The 17,063-nt window shown below is 39.1% G+C and overlaps 1 protein-coding gene across 2 annotated transcripts in view; it reads right to left on the bottom strand.

Moving 5' to 3' along the window:
• The window catches only part of mus101 (mutagen-sensitive 101), a 156,607-nt gene that overhangs the window by 120,696 nt on the left and 18,848 nt on the right, over positions 1-17,063 (bottom strand). Inside the window, exons 4-7 of one of the 2 annotated variants that reach the window (XM_068350996.1) lie at positions 13,690-13,930; positions 13,243-13,453; positions 9,970-10,191; positions 4,580-4,615 (exon numbers count right to left, since the gene is read on the bottom strand). In XM_068350996.1, the coding sequence (XP_068207097.1) occupies positions 4,580-4,615; positions 9,970-10,191; positions 13,243-13,453; positions 13,690-13,930 (710 nt within the window). The remainder of the gene's footprint in view (positions 1-4,579; positions 4,616-9,969; positions 10,192-13,242; positions 13,454-13,689; positions 13,931-17,063) is intronic. The other variant, XM_068350997.1, reaches the window with a different exon arrangement.

Below are 17,063 nucleotides of genomic sequence, written 5' to 3'. Positions count from 1 at the left end.
TTGTCCGCTAGTAGTATTCCCATTATCAAAATATCAAGAAACAATACAAATTATTTTGTGGGTCTGTATCAGTTGTTATGAGTACTGTAATACCTAGCGTAAATTTGATTCTACGCTAGTTTTATTTCATTTCTGATAATAGACCATATTTATCTAATGAAAGTACACTTATAGGACAAAATATTTTCTTAGAAATAATATACAGTATTTGCTGTTACATTATAAAAATGAAATACAGTAATTCTGCTTGGTAAGTTAGAATTTTCTTTGAAATCTTGCAACAAAAATGTAAAGGGTTTTAAATATTTAGCAAGTCGTCTTTGTTGAGTCACGTTATATGTCCTGTGACGTCGTATTTCTGGCGGAAGGCACACTGGCAAACCGAACGATTTCCTTTCAGTGTGTTACCGAGCAATTTTATTATTCCCATCATTGAAACCTCGAGTAAAGAGAGAGAGAGAGAGAGAGAGAGAGAGAGAGAGAGAGAGAGAGAGAGAGAGAGAGAGAGAGAGAGAGAGATTCATATGATAACTAATAATAAGGACTATAAACGAACTGTATGGAAACTGTGATATCCTATAATATATTGGTGCTGATGTAATCATTATGAAGATATTTCGAATAAGTTGAAGAAATTTATAAAAACAACAAAGAGTTATTCATATTTTTGCATAATCGCAATACGCAGTGTAACCTTGAGATCAGCTGATGCCTACCAAAAGTAAAACAAATGTAATTGTTGAATATTGAAATAATCCCAATTGAAAAATAGAATACAATCATGCTTTGATAAACTACAATTAAACACAATAATGTCTAAAGATATATGAACCCTTAATAATGAACTAAAAATTAAATACTGTATGAAGCTTTAAAAATTGAACTACCCGTATGCGTGCACACAAGTACAGAGAAAGAGAGACACATAGAGAGAACGTATTCGCATGATAACTAATAATATTGGCTATAAACGTACTGTATGAAAACTATGATAACCTGTAACATATTGGTGCTGATGTAATATTCACTGTGACGATATTTTAAATAAATTAAGAAATTATATAAACAATACAGTAGTGGAAGTTTCAGATTAGCTGATCACAACCAAAGGTAAGCAAAAAAAAAGTGATAATTATAGACTGTTAAAATGCTTCCAAATTGAAAAATAAAATACAAAAAAGGGACTTTGACAAAGGAAAAATCTATTTCTGGGGGAGGAACCTGTGTCGCTCCGTGAAATGCTCCTTATAGCACCATTTCTAAGGTATAAATATTGCTAAATATACCAGAGAAAAAGTTGCATGGAATGCCAAGAATATAACCAGCTCACTCACCCTTACAGGGTGTCGGTATAGTGACTGGGGCGTGTTAAAACCACTACCAGAGGTCCCTTACCAATTAGTCTTCTCCTTCCTCAATATCCCCCGATACTATGAGGTGCCGTTCTACAGCTGACTACTGCCCGCTACTACAGCTACTGCCCCCCCCCCCCACCCCCACCACCACCACCCACGCGTCTCCCATCATTCCTTTTCTAGCACCGTGATATCCACACGCGTTCGTTTTCATATCTTCTTTGCTACTGCGTTGTGAAGATGTCTGACCTTTTGGAGACCCCTACTCCCAAGTTAAGTAATACAATTATCTGTTTTGGTAATTCAAAGTAGTGACACACGTAAAATTAATAATATTGTTAATTTTAGTCTCAGCAGTATTGTGTGATACCTTACCCTCGGCAGCCATCTTGGTGTCGCTACCTCCGAGAGCTTCATGATTATTTAAGACTTTCAATTAGTTCCTCATACTAATTGTAGTTTTGTTTATTTAGCTCTAGACATCTTAAACAGTGTTTAAGTATCGTTATTGAAGTTTATTAACGTTTGAATATTAGTTAGGCTATTTTGGCGTTCATTCGGAAGGTAGCCTACGCCAGTGAGCTTTCCCTTCGATATACGTATATTATATATAGGTTAAGATGTTCCTATTGAATATTATGCGGGGAGTTGGGACACGTTTCAACTTTATATAGGAAGATATCCTCAAGTCATTGTACTACCTGACCAGGTCGGTATTATACCCGATTTTGGAGGGCTAGTTATTGTTTAGAGCAGTTTAGTCTTCCTGACCAGGTCGGCATTATACCCGATTTTGGAGGGTTAGGCTATACGCTCATATCACACCATGTTCCTCTCCCTATTCCCCTTTCTACTCACATTATGCCATTATAGCTTACTTTACTTTAGAACACATATTTCAAGTAATCATTATTATTATTTATATTTTATCTGCATGCTTTAGACAGAAAGCCATAGGTCTACTGCCTCAATCGGGTGGTTCCATTGTGTCTCGGAGGGTTGCCCCACCCGACCGGCCACAGTGATCACCTGATTTCGAGCGAGCCACTCTTCTTGGTTGTCTCCCTCCCCCTGTACCCACCTTGGTGGACTATTCGCCACACCCTAACCTCGGGAAGAGGGCTTGAGTCACATTCTATTGGGGAGAGAGGGAAGACAACTGAGAGAGAGACATGGCTCACACGCTCCGTGAGTCGATGCGGGTAGCGCTTTCTCCTCAGCTTGTCATGGTTGGCCACCAGACGCGCGGGACTGGGTATGCACCTCGCTACGTACCTCGTATCCTCCTTCCCTGGAATTCCATCTTCCCTATCCTTCCGCCCCGGGAGGACCGGGATAACTTGAGAATCGTATCTATAAGTTAGTAGCTATGATTCTTTGATCGGATTCCGGAGTAGTGGCTAGATGTTGTTGAGGTGGCTGGCTTACCCACACATATTGTAGTTGTGGCTGAGGTTTTGAGGTGGAAGGGTGGCTCACCTGGGATACAGGCAATGCCTGTACCACAGTTTGAGCCTGTGGACCTTGGAAGGATTGAAACTTCCTTGGTCTTTTCCTGCCTCTTGATTGTGTTCCGGTGGGCTCAAATTTTCTTTTAGGAATTAGACCCCACTGGACTCCAAGGCTTTGGTTGACCCTGGCTGCTCCTCTAAGGATGCTATTTACCACGTCCTCCGGGAATAAGTCTGCTCACCAGATCAAGGTCTTATTTAGTCTGTTAGGCTAATGCCTAATGGAGGTTTGAGCTAGGACGTGCTTCCGGCAATTACGTTGGGCCACTGCAAAGTCATATGCATCACACTGTAGTGTGTGAAGCAAGGACTTTGTCAGGATCTTAAAAAGTGACACCTCGGCGTGACTAACGAAGTCATCTCTGCCATCGTGGCTGAGTTGATAGATCTACTCAGCCTGATTCTTGCTTCGTACTCTATCTTAATCAGCGAGTCCGGAAATCTGGGGAGTCGTTCACATACGACATCCTATGAAACAAGAAAATTAAGTAATGATATACAGTAAGAAAATATTGATGAAATATGACTTAGACGACTGCCAAATCAGGGCGCAGCATAATACATCTACGGAAAATTAACTTTTAAAGTTCAACATAAGTCAAGATCGACTTATGATGCATCTTTCGGTCCCTAACTCGATTGTAAGTTGACGACTACTTGTATTGAGTTTAAGGGCATATCAGTTTAATTTTTTATTTACCAGTGGGTTTCACACACTAACTAACCACATATGGTTTTCATTTTTTACAATCATTCAGTTTGTTTGGATTGTAATCATTTTATTTTGTGAAGTTACGAGTCATTTAGATTGTTACAAGTTTTTATATTTTTGAATTATAATTAGTGATTATGTTTGTTTTGCTTGCGTATTTCATACAGACACTACCCTCTTTTCTTAATACTACTGTACTGTTTTCTTTTATTTCTAAAGAGACATTACTGTATTAAAAATGCCACTGTGGCATTTTAAATTTAATTTTTGTACTCATGGAAACAAAATAAAATATAATTTAGAAACCGGCATTGTTTGGTTATTATTACCTACTTAATGTTAATGAAACAGATTTCTTTAGGCAATCTATTTCATTAATGTATATTAAGCCTTGTATTAGGAAACAAGTGACCTTTGGTGAGCTAACAGGAATGTATCTCAATCAATATTTATAATGGAAGTCCATGGGAAAATGCACTTCGATGTACGAAATTTTGCTTCATGAACGTTTCTTCAGAAATGGAACTCATTCGGTGTATGTAGCAAAACTTTAAAAGAACAACAAAACTTTAAAAGAAAAAAATCATTCTAAATCTGTTGACTTGAGAGTTGCAAGATATATGTTTTGACTAAGAAGTCAGACACTAGATTAAAAATGCAATTGGTTTTCTAGCTCCCTGGCCCATGAGAAGTCCTTAAATACCATGTTATAGTGACAGACTCTGATTTTAGGGTTAATATATGACAGAAATCACAGTATGGAAAAAGGCAACATGCCCTTCACATTAGTACAACTTCATGAACAAGGTTATTTTTCATTAACTAAATTAATTAATTTACTGTATATGCATTAATAGGGTATTAAAAGCGCTTTCAGTTACCAACCCCAATTAGATAGAATGTTATGCAATCAGTGAATTATCAAGAAATCCAAAAGCATGAGCACATTCAGCAATGCAACATTCAGAATAAAGTGTGAAAATGAACCTTAGATATATTACCATTCCAATGGTGATCTTTCCCACTAACTACTTTACCTGAAACAGAAAACCCAGTTAGATCTGTTAATAAAAGCCAACATCTGATTCTCAAGTATCAAATAAAAATATAAATTCACAGAATAAATATTCAACTCAATTGAATTGGGAATAATGCTAGCTTGACACCACAGGTTTCAAAATGAATCAACATGCTACTGCCTGAACACTAGTTGGCTTAGGTCAGAGATAAATAAAGGTGTTACGATTATAAAAATTACCATTCTATTTATTTGTCCCTAGTCTAAACTTGCAGGATGGGAACAAAACTATACCAATCAGCTATTCAAAATAAGCTAGTAGTAGTTAGGCAACTGATATAAATACAAACTAGCAACCCTTTTTTTTTCATATTATATCAATTTCACTACAGTATAAGCAAGTGTACTGTTTTACTAAATGATGTTTGCTTGGTTACAGTTTACATAACATTCCACAGTCCTGAAATGTTTTGTGTTTTCAAGATAAACATCATGTGGGTATGAGAATTGTGAATTTAATAATATACTGTGCAGTACTTGCCTTTATCTTTGTTAGTGTACTGTAACTGGCTTTACAGTTTTTGGCTGGTATTTTCTTTAAGTGACTTGCTATACAGTACTACCAACCAAATTTCAGAGACCCTCCTTTCTTCTAAGCTTTTGTTATCTAATATTTCCCTTTAAAATTATAAGATTCAATATTCTAAATGTCATAATTTCTCCATTAGGATAGGTAACACTAATTTCACAAATCATCATTTCTGTAAGTTTCCTTACAAGAATTATTTGTGGTCTTGATCCCTAACCAGTCCACATCTTAGTTGTAGTGAGGTTAATTTTAAAATTATAAAGGAATATATATGCACATAGGGTAATTAATGAACAGGAAGTAGATGTTATTATGACGAATTACAATAATGGGATCAATGTGTAATAGTTTTTATATTTGACAATAAACAATTTACAATAGTACCTTGGGCGACAAGTAACTGAATACGAACAAATCGGGATGCAAGCATACAAATTTTAATTGTTACGAGTATTGCAGCACTCTGTAAGGAGAAACCTTATGGATTTTTTGTGAACAAGTACTAACAAGATTAGCATGAAATCAGTCATATTATTGGCCATGCAGTGGCTACACAGTCTTCACATGATTTTTACCACATTTTCATGCCATTTTAAAGAAACGGCAAAAGCAGTCTTCCCTAGACAGGTTCCTTGTGAAAGTTGAATGCAAGAGTAAATAAAATGTGACTAAGTGTCCTTAGAGCATAAATTAAGAGACTCTGTTAGTGATAGTGAATGCCGTTCAAGAGAGAACCCCTGATACTACTAAAACTGCTCATGGAGCGAGATTCTCCTACCATGCAAAAATCTCCTCCTAGTTTTTTGTCTCCCACATGACAGCCATGACTCTTTTCTAATGTATTTACGGTATATACTTTGAGTAAATTTCCTTTATTTCGTACAGAAAAGTTTTTAGAATACGAGCATTTTAGGTTGCAAGTTCGCTCCCAAAACAAATAAAACTTGTAAACTGTGGTACTACTGTGTATATAAACTCTCGGTTTAGATTTTATTACTTGGATTTCTTCACAATTTTCCAGTGCATTGCCAATTAAATTCTGAAAGCCATTGACACAATTCTTCACAGGGGCTGCATTATCATAAATCAAGAAAGTGCTGGTCTTGTATCATTTCATTAAAATCTTCAATTCAACACCAGCTTCCTTTTTTTCAAATAATTTACCCTTTTCTTACAGCATGGCAATATCTTATGGAATTACTTTTTCACTACCTCAGAAAGTTTCCAGCCTTTTGAAGCCAAAACATTTCTGAGCACAAATTAATAATACACTAAACCTTTAGAGCAATAAAATTTGCTGAAAATTCAAATTAGAAAAATTGTGAATGGCATTGCAAAAGTATACTACAACAATCACCCATCTGCTGGGATGACATCACTACAGTATATCTTTCAAACATACAATATGGGAGCTAGTATTCAAACCTCAAAAATGAGATAAAATCAGTTTCATCTCCCACCTCATCATTTTTCAAAACTTAAGAAAGTAGCTACAGAGCCTCATGAGAGGAACTAAGCTTCCACCCCATAAAATTTCTCACCCAAGGTGATCACTTGGCATCATCTTGGAATAGGATGAAATGAGACAACAAGAATTTTCATTCCAAACTTTTCAGAATTTGTTTCAGTTGCCACCCCATATCTTTATATACATACTGTATATATAAACAACACCATATTACTATTTTAGTGTTGCTCTTAGGAGCTGCTTGATTGTATGTCACCTCTAGTTCCAAAAACGAGGAATTTTGTTATTTATAAACCATAAAAACAGCCTGCTTGCAAGGAATTAAGGAAATTTGTCTAACACTTCAGCACAAAAAGATATCTTGCAAGATAATAGACCATCCATAATGGAAAATCTCTCATCCTTTCCTGTCCTACTAGGGAGCATTACTATACCTAAGCAATTCTTTGTTTCTAAACCTGATAATGAACAGTTTTCTTCTTGACCTTCATGTCTTCAAAATAAAGACCAATGCTAGTAATACATGCTATGACAAAAAAATGCAGTTGTAAACAAAGAGGTTATAATTTCTTTTGTAACTTTGACTTTAATGTTACATTTATATACATACATCCATACACCAAGGCACTTCCCCCAATTTTGGAGGGTAGCCAACATCAAACAAATGAAACAAAAAAGGGGACTTCTCCTTTCTACGTTCCTCCCAGCCTGACAAGGGACTCCACCGAGTTTGGCTGGTAATGCTAGGGTGCCACAGCCCACCCTCCCACATTATCCACCACAGATGAAGCTTCATAACGCTGAATCCCCTACTGCTGCTACCTCCACGGTCATACAAGGCACCGGAGGAAGCAGCAGGTCCTACCGGAACTGCATCATAATCGCTCGCCATTCATTCCTATTTCTAGCACGCTCTCTTGCCTCTCTCACATCTATCCTCCTATCACCCAGAGCTTTCTTCACTCCAACCATCCACCCAAACCTTGGCCTTCCTTTTATACTTCTCCCATCATCTCTTGCATTCATCACCTTCTTTAGGAGACAACCATTTTCCATTCTCTCAACATGGCCAAACCACCTCAACACATTCATATCCACTCTAGCTGCTAACTCATTTCTTACACCCGTTTTCATCCTCACTACTTTGTTCCTAACCCTATCTACTCAAGATACACCAGCCATACTCCTTAGACACTTCATCTCAAACACATTAAATTTCAGTCTCTCCGTCACTTTCATTCCCAACACCTCCAATCCATACATCACAGTTGGTACAATCACTTTCTCATACAGAACTCTCTTTACATTCATGCCCAATCCTTTATTTTTTACTACTCTCTTAACTGCCCCCAACACTTTGCATCCTTCATTCACTCTGACGTACATCTACTTCCATCCCACCATTTGCTGCAACAACAGACCCCAAGTACTTAAACTGATCCACCTCCTCAAGTAACTCTCCATTCAACATGACATTCAACCTCGCACCACCTTCCCTTCTCGTACACCTCATAACTTACTCTTACCCACATTAACTCTCAACTTCCTTCACTCTCACACCCTTCCAAATTCTGTCACTAATCGGCCAAGCTTCTCTTCCGTGTCTGTAACCAGTACAGTATCATCCGCAAACAACAACTGATTTACCTCCCATTCATGGTCATTCTCTTCTACTAGTTTCAATCCTCGTCCAAGCACTCGAGCATTCACCTCTCTCACCACTCCATCAATATACAAGTCAACAACCACGGCGACATCACACATCCCTGTCTCAGCCCCACTCTTACCGGAAACCAATCGCCCACTTCATTTCCTATCCTAACACATGCTTTACTACCTTTGTAGAAACTTTTCACTGCTTGCAAAAACCTTCCACCAGCTCCATATAACCTCATCACATTCCACATTGCTTCCCTATCAACTCTATCATACGCTTTTTCCAGATCCATAAACGCAACATACACCTCCTTACCTTTTGCTAAATATTTCTCGCATATCTGCCTAACTGTAAAAATCTGATTCATACAAACCCTACCTCTTCTAAAACCACCTTGTACTTCTAAGATTGCATTCTCTGTTTTATCCTTAATCCTATTAATCAGTACTCTACCATACACTTTTCCAACTACACTTAACAAACTGATACCCCTTGAATTACAACACTCATGCACATCTCCCTTACCCTTATATAGTGGTACAATACCCATACAAACCCAATCTACTGGTACCATTGATAACACAAAACACATATTAAACAATCTCACCAACCATTCAAGTACAGTCACACCCCAGTCCTTCAACATCTCAGCTCTCACACCATCCATACCAGATGCTTTTCCTACTCTCGTTTCATCTAGTGCTCTCCTCACTTTCTCTCTTGTAATCTCTCTCTCATTCTCATCTCCCATCACCGGCACCTCAACACCTGCAACAGCAATTATATCTGCCTCCCTACTATACTCAACATTCACATATATATCTGAATAAGCTTCTAATTAACATTTTAATATCACAAAGTTTTTACCTACTGTATTCAAAATTTTAATTTATACAATATGAATATAAACTTATTCAAAAAAGTTTTACCTTGAAATGGAAAAACAATATAAAATGAAATCACTCATTGACAGGATCAGTAATATGTAACATACAATATAGCACATTAATATAAAGTATTTATTTCTTTACAGAAATAACTTTTAAAAGAAATAAAGCTATGAACTCTTTTGTTTCAACACCATTTTCAAAGTTACCTGTTCTACATGTCCTACCCCTTTGATCAAAAGATAAAGTATCATTAAGCTTGGATTTTGGAGGGATACTTTGATTAGAAAGTGACTGATTGTAACAATGTTCAAGCTGTTTTTTCTTACAAATTATAATGAAGTCAAAATACGAGGAGAAAATATTTCAAGCCACAGTTTTGTCATCAAAATGTACTGTAATAAATCCAATGACAAAGGTATAGGAAACATCTGATGCCGTGAATTTTTCATCATAAAAATATAGAGAAATTTCCTTTGAATAACACAGGTATTTTGTGTCAACATAATCTGAAAGTACTATAATATGCTTACAGCTAAAATCTAATATTTCTTTCAGTCATTCAAGCCAAGGTATAATATCTTGCAAATATATTGAAAAGCAGCCTCATACAAATACTGAAGTTTAAATCTCATGAATTTTTCCATTCTTAAGGCATTAAACAAAATAAAATTTAGGAGAAAGATAAGGTTGAAGCAAGCATTTTAAAAACGTTTTGCAATGATGTTAAATAGAGTAAAAATACAACTGTATAATCATAATTTGAGCTTACCGTTTGTGGCATTTTCATCTGTTGGAGTGGAAGCTCCTCTGTTTTTAACTTCATAACCATCCATGTTGAGAGCATGCCCAATTTCAACAGAATCATAAATCCAGTCAGGTTTTAAACATTGGATACGCCAGTTTCGTGCATATTCATATTTATCTCCTTCTGGTGACGGGATTATCAACACAGATGTGACAGCCATTTCAAGACTTGCTGAATAAGTCCCACCTACAATAAAAAGTCTTTTAAATCTTACTACAAAAAACCTTCTGAAAAAAACTATATAAAAAATTACCTACAAACAATTCTATCAAATCATAAAATATTTAGAAAAATCAGAACACATGGGTAATAAATACATTTCTAATTCAACTATTATGTTCTTAAATTTCTATAAAATTTTTATTATCAAACATGATGATACAGTAGTAGATGAAGGTATAATTAAGCCCTAAGTTTATTGATGATCTAATCCCAATAAATTTGTTGCAAACTACTAAAAGCAGATTCTAAATACTATAGAGGACAAGGTCCACATGAGAGGACAAAGACGAGCATAAAGATTCAGGGGGTGTAAAGGAGGTCAGTCTAACACTAAAATGCCTCTCAACCCTAGCAAAAGTAGCAAAAGAACTTCAGACTATGGCCGAAGATTGTGACCTGCACATTTTTCGTGCATTGCAGTTCAGAAATGCAATCAACTGAGCCATGAAAGTTTATAAGAACATTCTTTTGAATAAGAAAAGAAGCATACTACTACATCAGTGGAAGAGGTTACAATACATCGCTGGAAGGTGACATCAAAGAAGAAATTTGCACCACCTTACCAAGCACCTGCTGCTGTGGTGGTTTCAGAAGAGAAGTAATGCTTTTCTTTGCTGTGCAGTACATTTACCTCATTGTAATCATCTACATACTTCAATGCACAGGTAATCATATTCATCATTATTAATCAAGTTTACGTAACTTCCCTGGCGCTCATTGATTTAAGCGCTTTGATCAAATCTCGCTGGAAGAACACTGTCTTCCTGTATACACTGAAGAGGCAAGGGATGATCAAACATCCTAGCTCATGTGCTTCTACCTGACCACTCGGGTATGGGAGCATGCTTGCCAGGTGAGAGGCGGAAGTGAGCTTGTGTGTCTTTCCTCCCTCTCTCAGGTGAGCACTTGCGAGGTGACCAACCATGATTGCGAAGGGGGATTGGAAATACAGTACAAGCTGGCTCGTTCACCTACCTCAACTCGCTCCTTGTACCTAGAGTAGGGATCTGAGATGTATAAAGTCTTACTAGCATGCCTAGGAGCTTTGCTCTCATGGGGTTATCATGCTTACTCGACTCAAGCAAATAAGCTCTCCTTACCTCCTCGTTTGGAGGTAAGGCACGCAACGCTACATGAGGCCTCTCCTCCCAAGACGGAGTTGCAGGATTCCTTCTAAGTACATCTAGGAGAGGGGCTCTCCTGCTCACCTGGTCTCACGAAAGAGATGAGTGCATCGTCTTCTTTCTCTCCCAAGGGCGAGGGAGGACAGGGGGTTGAACTCTTACGCGACAGCAGCAAGGCAGGTTCTAACTCAGGTGACCTGGTACTTGTTAGACTGTCCAACACCTGTAAGCGAACTTCCGGGTTGCTCATTTCGTTTCTCCTACGTACGGGCGAATCCAGTCAGAGTATCAACTCCCTGCACAACTCCAGAACGTAGCCGAAGCTCGTTCCCGAGAATACAAGATCTCGTAACAAGTCACTCCGAGGAGTGCTCGTCCTCAGCTGCTCCTGTCCTCCTGCCAAAGCTAGGAGAACATTGGGGTGAGCAAGAGACAAAGTCTCAGCACTCGAGTGTGTACGCACCCATAATCATAAGAATTCTTGCAGCTTTTCATTTGACTGAGGATCTGTAAGGCCCCAAGGAAGGCCACAACAGACAAACAGCATTGTCTCAGAGACTCCCCTGCAGAGGATCCCTCCCCTACCCCTCTGGGGGAGGCCGCGGAGGGAGTTTTTACCGCATGGTTGTCCCAGGGTTACCTGTACGCTACTCATACTCGACCGAGCCCCAGGAAGTCGTTCAAGCAGAGTCGGAGTAGTAAGATCAATACAAAAGAGCAAGTTGGAGAGCCTTCTTCCCTTTCAAGGCTGACCACAAGGGGGAAGAGTCTCTTTTAAAATTTTTTTCCTTCCGTTTGCTAAATCTCAAAAGCTGGGAGGGTGACCACTCCCTACACACTGCACAAGGAGACTCCAGCGTGCACATTTGCCCTTGACACGCAGGACAGAAACAATAAGGGTTGGTCTCCTTAGCCGACATGAAGGTGCCGCACCGGTGCCCTTCCTTGTCCTGACAAACCCGGATGATAAGGATCCTCATGGGTAATCACACTTGAAAAGAAAAAGGTTAAAAATTTTAGCTTTAGGCCAGTTGGGACACTTTACAATTGCTAACAGGGGAGTGAGACACGTCTGTACTCCACCAAGCCGAATTAAAAAGTGACGTTTAGTAGCTAAGGCTGGTGGGAGCAGGGCGGGCTAGCCTACTCTGTTCCTTCCCTGCTAACTAGTGTTGGGTAGATATCTTGTAAGAAAAGCTTATCGGCTAGTTATAGCTTCGGCAAAATAAATACTCCACAGTAAAGAGCGAAGATTTGTATGTTGTGTTGGAAGAAACAGTGTTTCAGGATCTCTCATTCCTTCCTTAATGAAGGAAGAGTTGTGGTGTTTCCTCTGCAGAACAGGAAGGTAAGTCATTCTTGCTCTGCTAGTAGCCTTTGCACGTAGCAGAGGAAGGAGGATTGAAGTCGTGGCTGCTTGGATTCTAAGTCCTTGCCACAAACTACTTCATTTATCTTTCAGAATGGCTAGTGATACATAAAAAGATATACTGTTTCTCTGCTCACTTCGCCAAAGCTAACCAGAGATTGGACTGGTCCAATTAAGTGACCTGAAGACAAGTGGAAATGCTCCAATTATAAAAAAGAAAAAAAAAAAAAAGAAAAGCTGCAAAATCTTTCTTCTTCCCTAACACTCACCGACCAACAATTATCTAAAAAGAAAAACAAAAGATTATAACAGCCAGTTAAAGGTGCCAGGAGTACATCTATAATCTCCGGCAGCTGAAAATATAGTGAGGGCTCAGTGGCCTGAAGGTAAAGTTTTAACAGCTGAATCCAGCTTTACTAAGAGCATACTCCTACTGAGGCAAGAGTTAGTATTCATGTAGGTACAAATATTTTGAAACAATTATAGTGTAGTTTTTAGATGAAAACAATGAATAAAACTCACCATTTTCTTCAATTATTTTCTTTAAGGCCGCCTTGTTTTTCCTGGGCATCTGAGACACGCATATAACAAGATTCTTGAATATTGGACAGGTGTAGGAGAGGAACTGCTCATCTGTAGCATAAATGTCTTCTCTGTATTCACGACTAACTGCATTCCAAACAGCTCTCAACCATTCACCAGTCATTATGGGAATGTCCCTCTCAATTGCAACCTATACGGAAATATGCAAATATTATCACTATGGAAATCAGCCAATTGAACTTTGTAGTATGTGAATTTTCAAGTCTATAAAGTTTAATCATAAATGACAATTTAAATGGCTTTAAATACAATTTTTCACATTTCTATTAAAAAAAAAAAGATTCATGAAACATTTGAAGAATGAACAAGGAAAATTATTTTTGTACCAAAATTTCTAGTGTAACAAAACAAAAGAATAACACTTACAATATATTTTTTGCTCCCAACTGTTTTTGCCACAAGATGTGTAACAGCTTCACTAAAATTATTGGAATAGATTCCTGAGCTCCTATTAATTATTGTGCAAAGTTGTTCTTTTTCTTCCTTTTCAAAACCAGTTAAAGTGATGATAAGCTTATGCATGGAAATGTTATGCAAAGGTGATGGTAGCTCTGGAACAACCATCTTTCGATGGAGACAAGACAAGAGACAACGAGGACCCAAAACACTGAAACGGGGAAAAATTGAAAACATGTTCAGAATACAAATATGGAGAGATATTTTGTTTTCAAACATTTTTTGGAAGGGTAACAACATTGCTTAAAAGTAGTGACAAATGTCTTACATTGTCATCTAGAGCACAATCTATTAGTATTGTATCCAATTGCTGCATAGTGCAGTATCCAAGGAAAAACATTGAATTTAAAAATGCCACAAATTTTCAGTGATATGTATTTTTCTCAACTATGAAAACCTGAATCTTGCAATAGGAGTATGACTTCAGTGACGTTAGAAGGGCAGTTTATAAATATTTCTTGAGGTAGCAGTAAAAATTGATGGGTGGAGTAACTTTCCTTTTGACCTTAATCTAGGACTTGCTAGCCAGGCAAGGCAGGGAGTATAAATTAAAGAACTCATGTTTGTAGAGTTAGGAAAATATAAATTACTTTAATGAAAATTTGTAATTTGTTCCTACATGCATACAAACTATTGTCCTTTCATAGAAGACACATCCTTAGGAGGGAGGAAGTTCATATAACCAATCTGGCTGGTTTACTAACCCGGGAAATGTCAATGCATAATGGTACTGTGGAGGAGCAAGGCTATGACTTGTGTAACATTACCTGAGGATGGAGATTTTACAGGCATTAGGCTCGGTCCCTAGAAGAACCTATACCTGTAAGGATACGCCTGAATGTATAGTCATTATGAGAAGCCAGTGTAAGAGACCTGTAAAAAATGACGGCAAAATATTTTGATAGATGTGCACACACACATATTCAACCCTTCCTACAAAGTATTCTTTTCCTAGTTTGGGAAATCTGTGAGAGATTGCGATTCCCAAGTGGTTGCCGCTCAGCGTGATAAGAAGAAATATGTATCGTATATACTCGTATCATGCAAGTTTTGAAGACTAATTTTGAAACTAAATTCAAGGGGGTTGCATCATGCAAGATATATAAAATTAACATATGTACTCCTGGACTCGGCTACATCATTGTCCAAACTGTATATCCATTTACTGTGGCAGAAAATTACAGCTATATTTGAAATAAACAGGATTTTGATTAACCTGGCTTTTCACTTCACCCTATCTAATAATAATACATGTAACATTCAAATATTACTATCGTATCAAGAAATAAAAATAAGTGAATTGTAATCCTTTCCAATGTTTATTAACATTATTATTATTTCTTGGTAGGAGACCCTCCTTCAAACAGGTGGAGTTAAATACTATGGCTGCATCGGCAGAATTCAATTTCTTGTCCAATTTCTCGATTCTTCGGACAATTCTTTTTTCAGGATTGCTACATTCAGCTAGCAAGTTGGTGAAGCTCATCAGGGTGAAGGATACAAATCAGGTTAAGGCTGGATGTAATTAATACAAGTACAAGTAATACTCGAAAATTACAACAGGTAATGTCAGGAGTGGGTTGCGACGCGTTTCGGAACAGCTTGCTCCGTCTTCAGGCGAGAAGTGAGGCTCTGGCTAGATCTGGGTCCTTATATATCCCGGCTCTGATTCGTAAAGAGGGGCCTCGAATTTTGATTGGTCGAGCGGAGGTTGTAAGTTCGGGTGGCAGATGTACGACGAGCTCGGCTCGGCCTCCCAGGCTGAGAGGTAGGAAGGAATCCTGGATCCTGATTGGTCAGGACGCGCGCCGAGCCAGCCAAAAAGTCAGGCAGGCTCCTCTCTCGCTCAGTGAACTGGGCTCAGAGAGGTATCCTAGCTCCCTGATTGGCTGAGGCACACGCCAAGACGGGCTCAAAGTCAGTCAGCCCATTCCCACGCTCAGCAGGCTGAAATTCCGGGCCATGTTCGCCGCCAAAATCAGCATTCGGCCAGACGATTTCTCCATGTGTAGGGGTGTCAGGATCGGGGTTGTCATCATTCTGAGGGGTCTTGTTCTTGGTTCCTAGCGTTGGTACGTCGACAGGATGGTAGGAGGAACATTTCTTGAGTCGTATTCAACGCTGGTTTCTCGTTCTGGATTAACAAAGCTTCCAAAATTCGTAAGCGCCTGCTGTCCGTGGCGCTGCCGATAATTTTGGTATTGGCGACGATGTCTGCCCGGCTAATTTGGGAGTTATGTCGCTGTAGAGCATGATTTCTGATAGCACCTTGCTGAACGTGTCACGAGATCCTCTTCGAAAGTTTCATGGTAATCATACCTATGTATTTGCCGGGGCATCCTCGGACTGGGCATTGGTAAGAGTAGACTTCATTTGTCTTCTTCAGAGGGTCATAATTAGGGGGCGCTGGATTGTTCCTCATGATCAAGTTGCGGGTTTTTTCAGTCTGGTAATAGATGATGAGTTTCACTTTCGTTGTCTCATCAGTGGGTGAAACGTTGTTATTGATGATGTCTTTAATGGCCTTCTCATCCCGCTGATATTCGGCATGCATGAGGCCTTTGTAGTAAAGTTTGATGTCTCTAGATCCGTTGGTGGAGGTGTCGGATTTATCTGTAGTTCTGTCGGACCCCTGGCTGGCGCTGTCGGACCCTTCCACCAAATGGGACCCATACCACTTGTCTATAACTGTTCTCACTTCACGCTGGACTTGCTTGTTGCTGTAGCCATTGTGGATGAGGACCTGTGCGACCCTTTCCAGCTCCTTGTGGGTGTCAGTCCATGTCGAGCAGTGAGACAAGGCCCTGCGTACAAAGGCCTTGATGGTCGAGGCCCTGTAGCGGGCAGGACATTCACTTTCGCCATTTAAACACATCCCGAGATTTGTGGGCTTAGTGTAGACGGTCGTCTTGAATCCCTCGTTGGTGGAAGAAATCAAGACGTCTAGGAACGGGAGGCTGTTGTTAACGCTGCTCTCAAGGGTGAAGTGGAGGACGCTGTTGTCCTCAAAGGTCCTCCTTAGATTCTCGATGGCTTCGGTGGAAGTAGCTTTGATGAAAGTGTCGTCAATATAACGGAAGTAAACGAGGGGGCACTCAAGTTGGGAGAAACCCTCTCCTCTACTACTCCCATGTAGAAGTTAGCAAAGAGTACGCCCAAGGGCGAGCCCATCGCCACGCCATCCTTTTGTAAGTACAAGTGCCCACGATGATTAGTAAAGGGGGCCCTTTTAGTGCAAATGGCAAGGAGGGTCCGAAGGACTTGCTCTGGGATATTTAATTCAG

Source organism: Palaemon carinicauda, chromosome 27 (genome assembly GCF_036898095.1).
Source record: "Palaemon carinicauda isolate YSFRI2023 chromosome 27, ASM3689809v2, whole genome shotgun sequence".
Taxonomy (NCBI): Eukaryota; Metazoa; Arthropoda; class Malacostraca; order Decapoda; family Palaemonidae; genus Palaemon; species Palaemon carinicauda.
The sequence above is the reverse complement of the archived record's forward strand: the minus strand, read 5'-3'. Positions and strand labels throughout refer to the sequence as shown.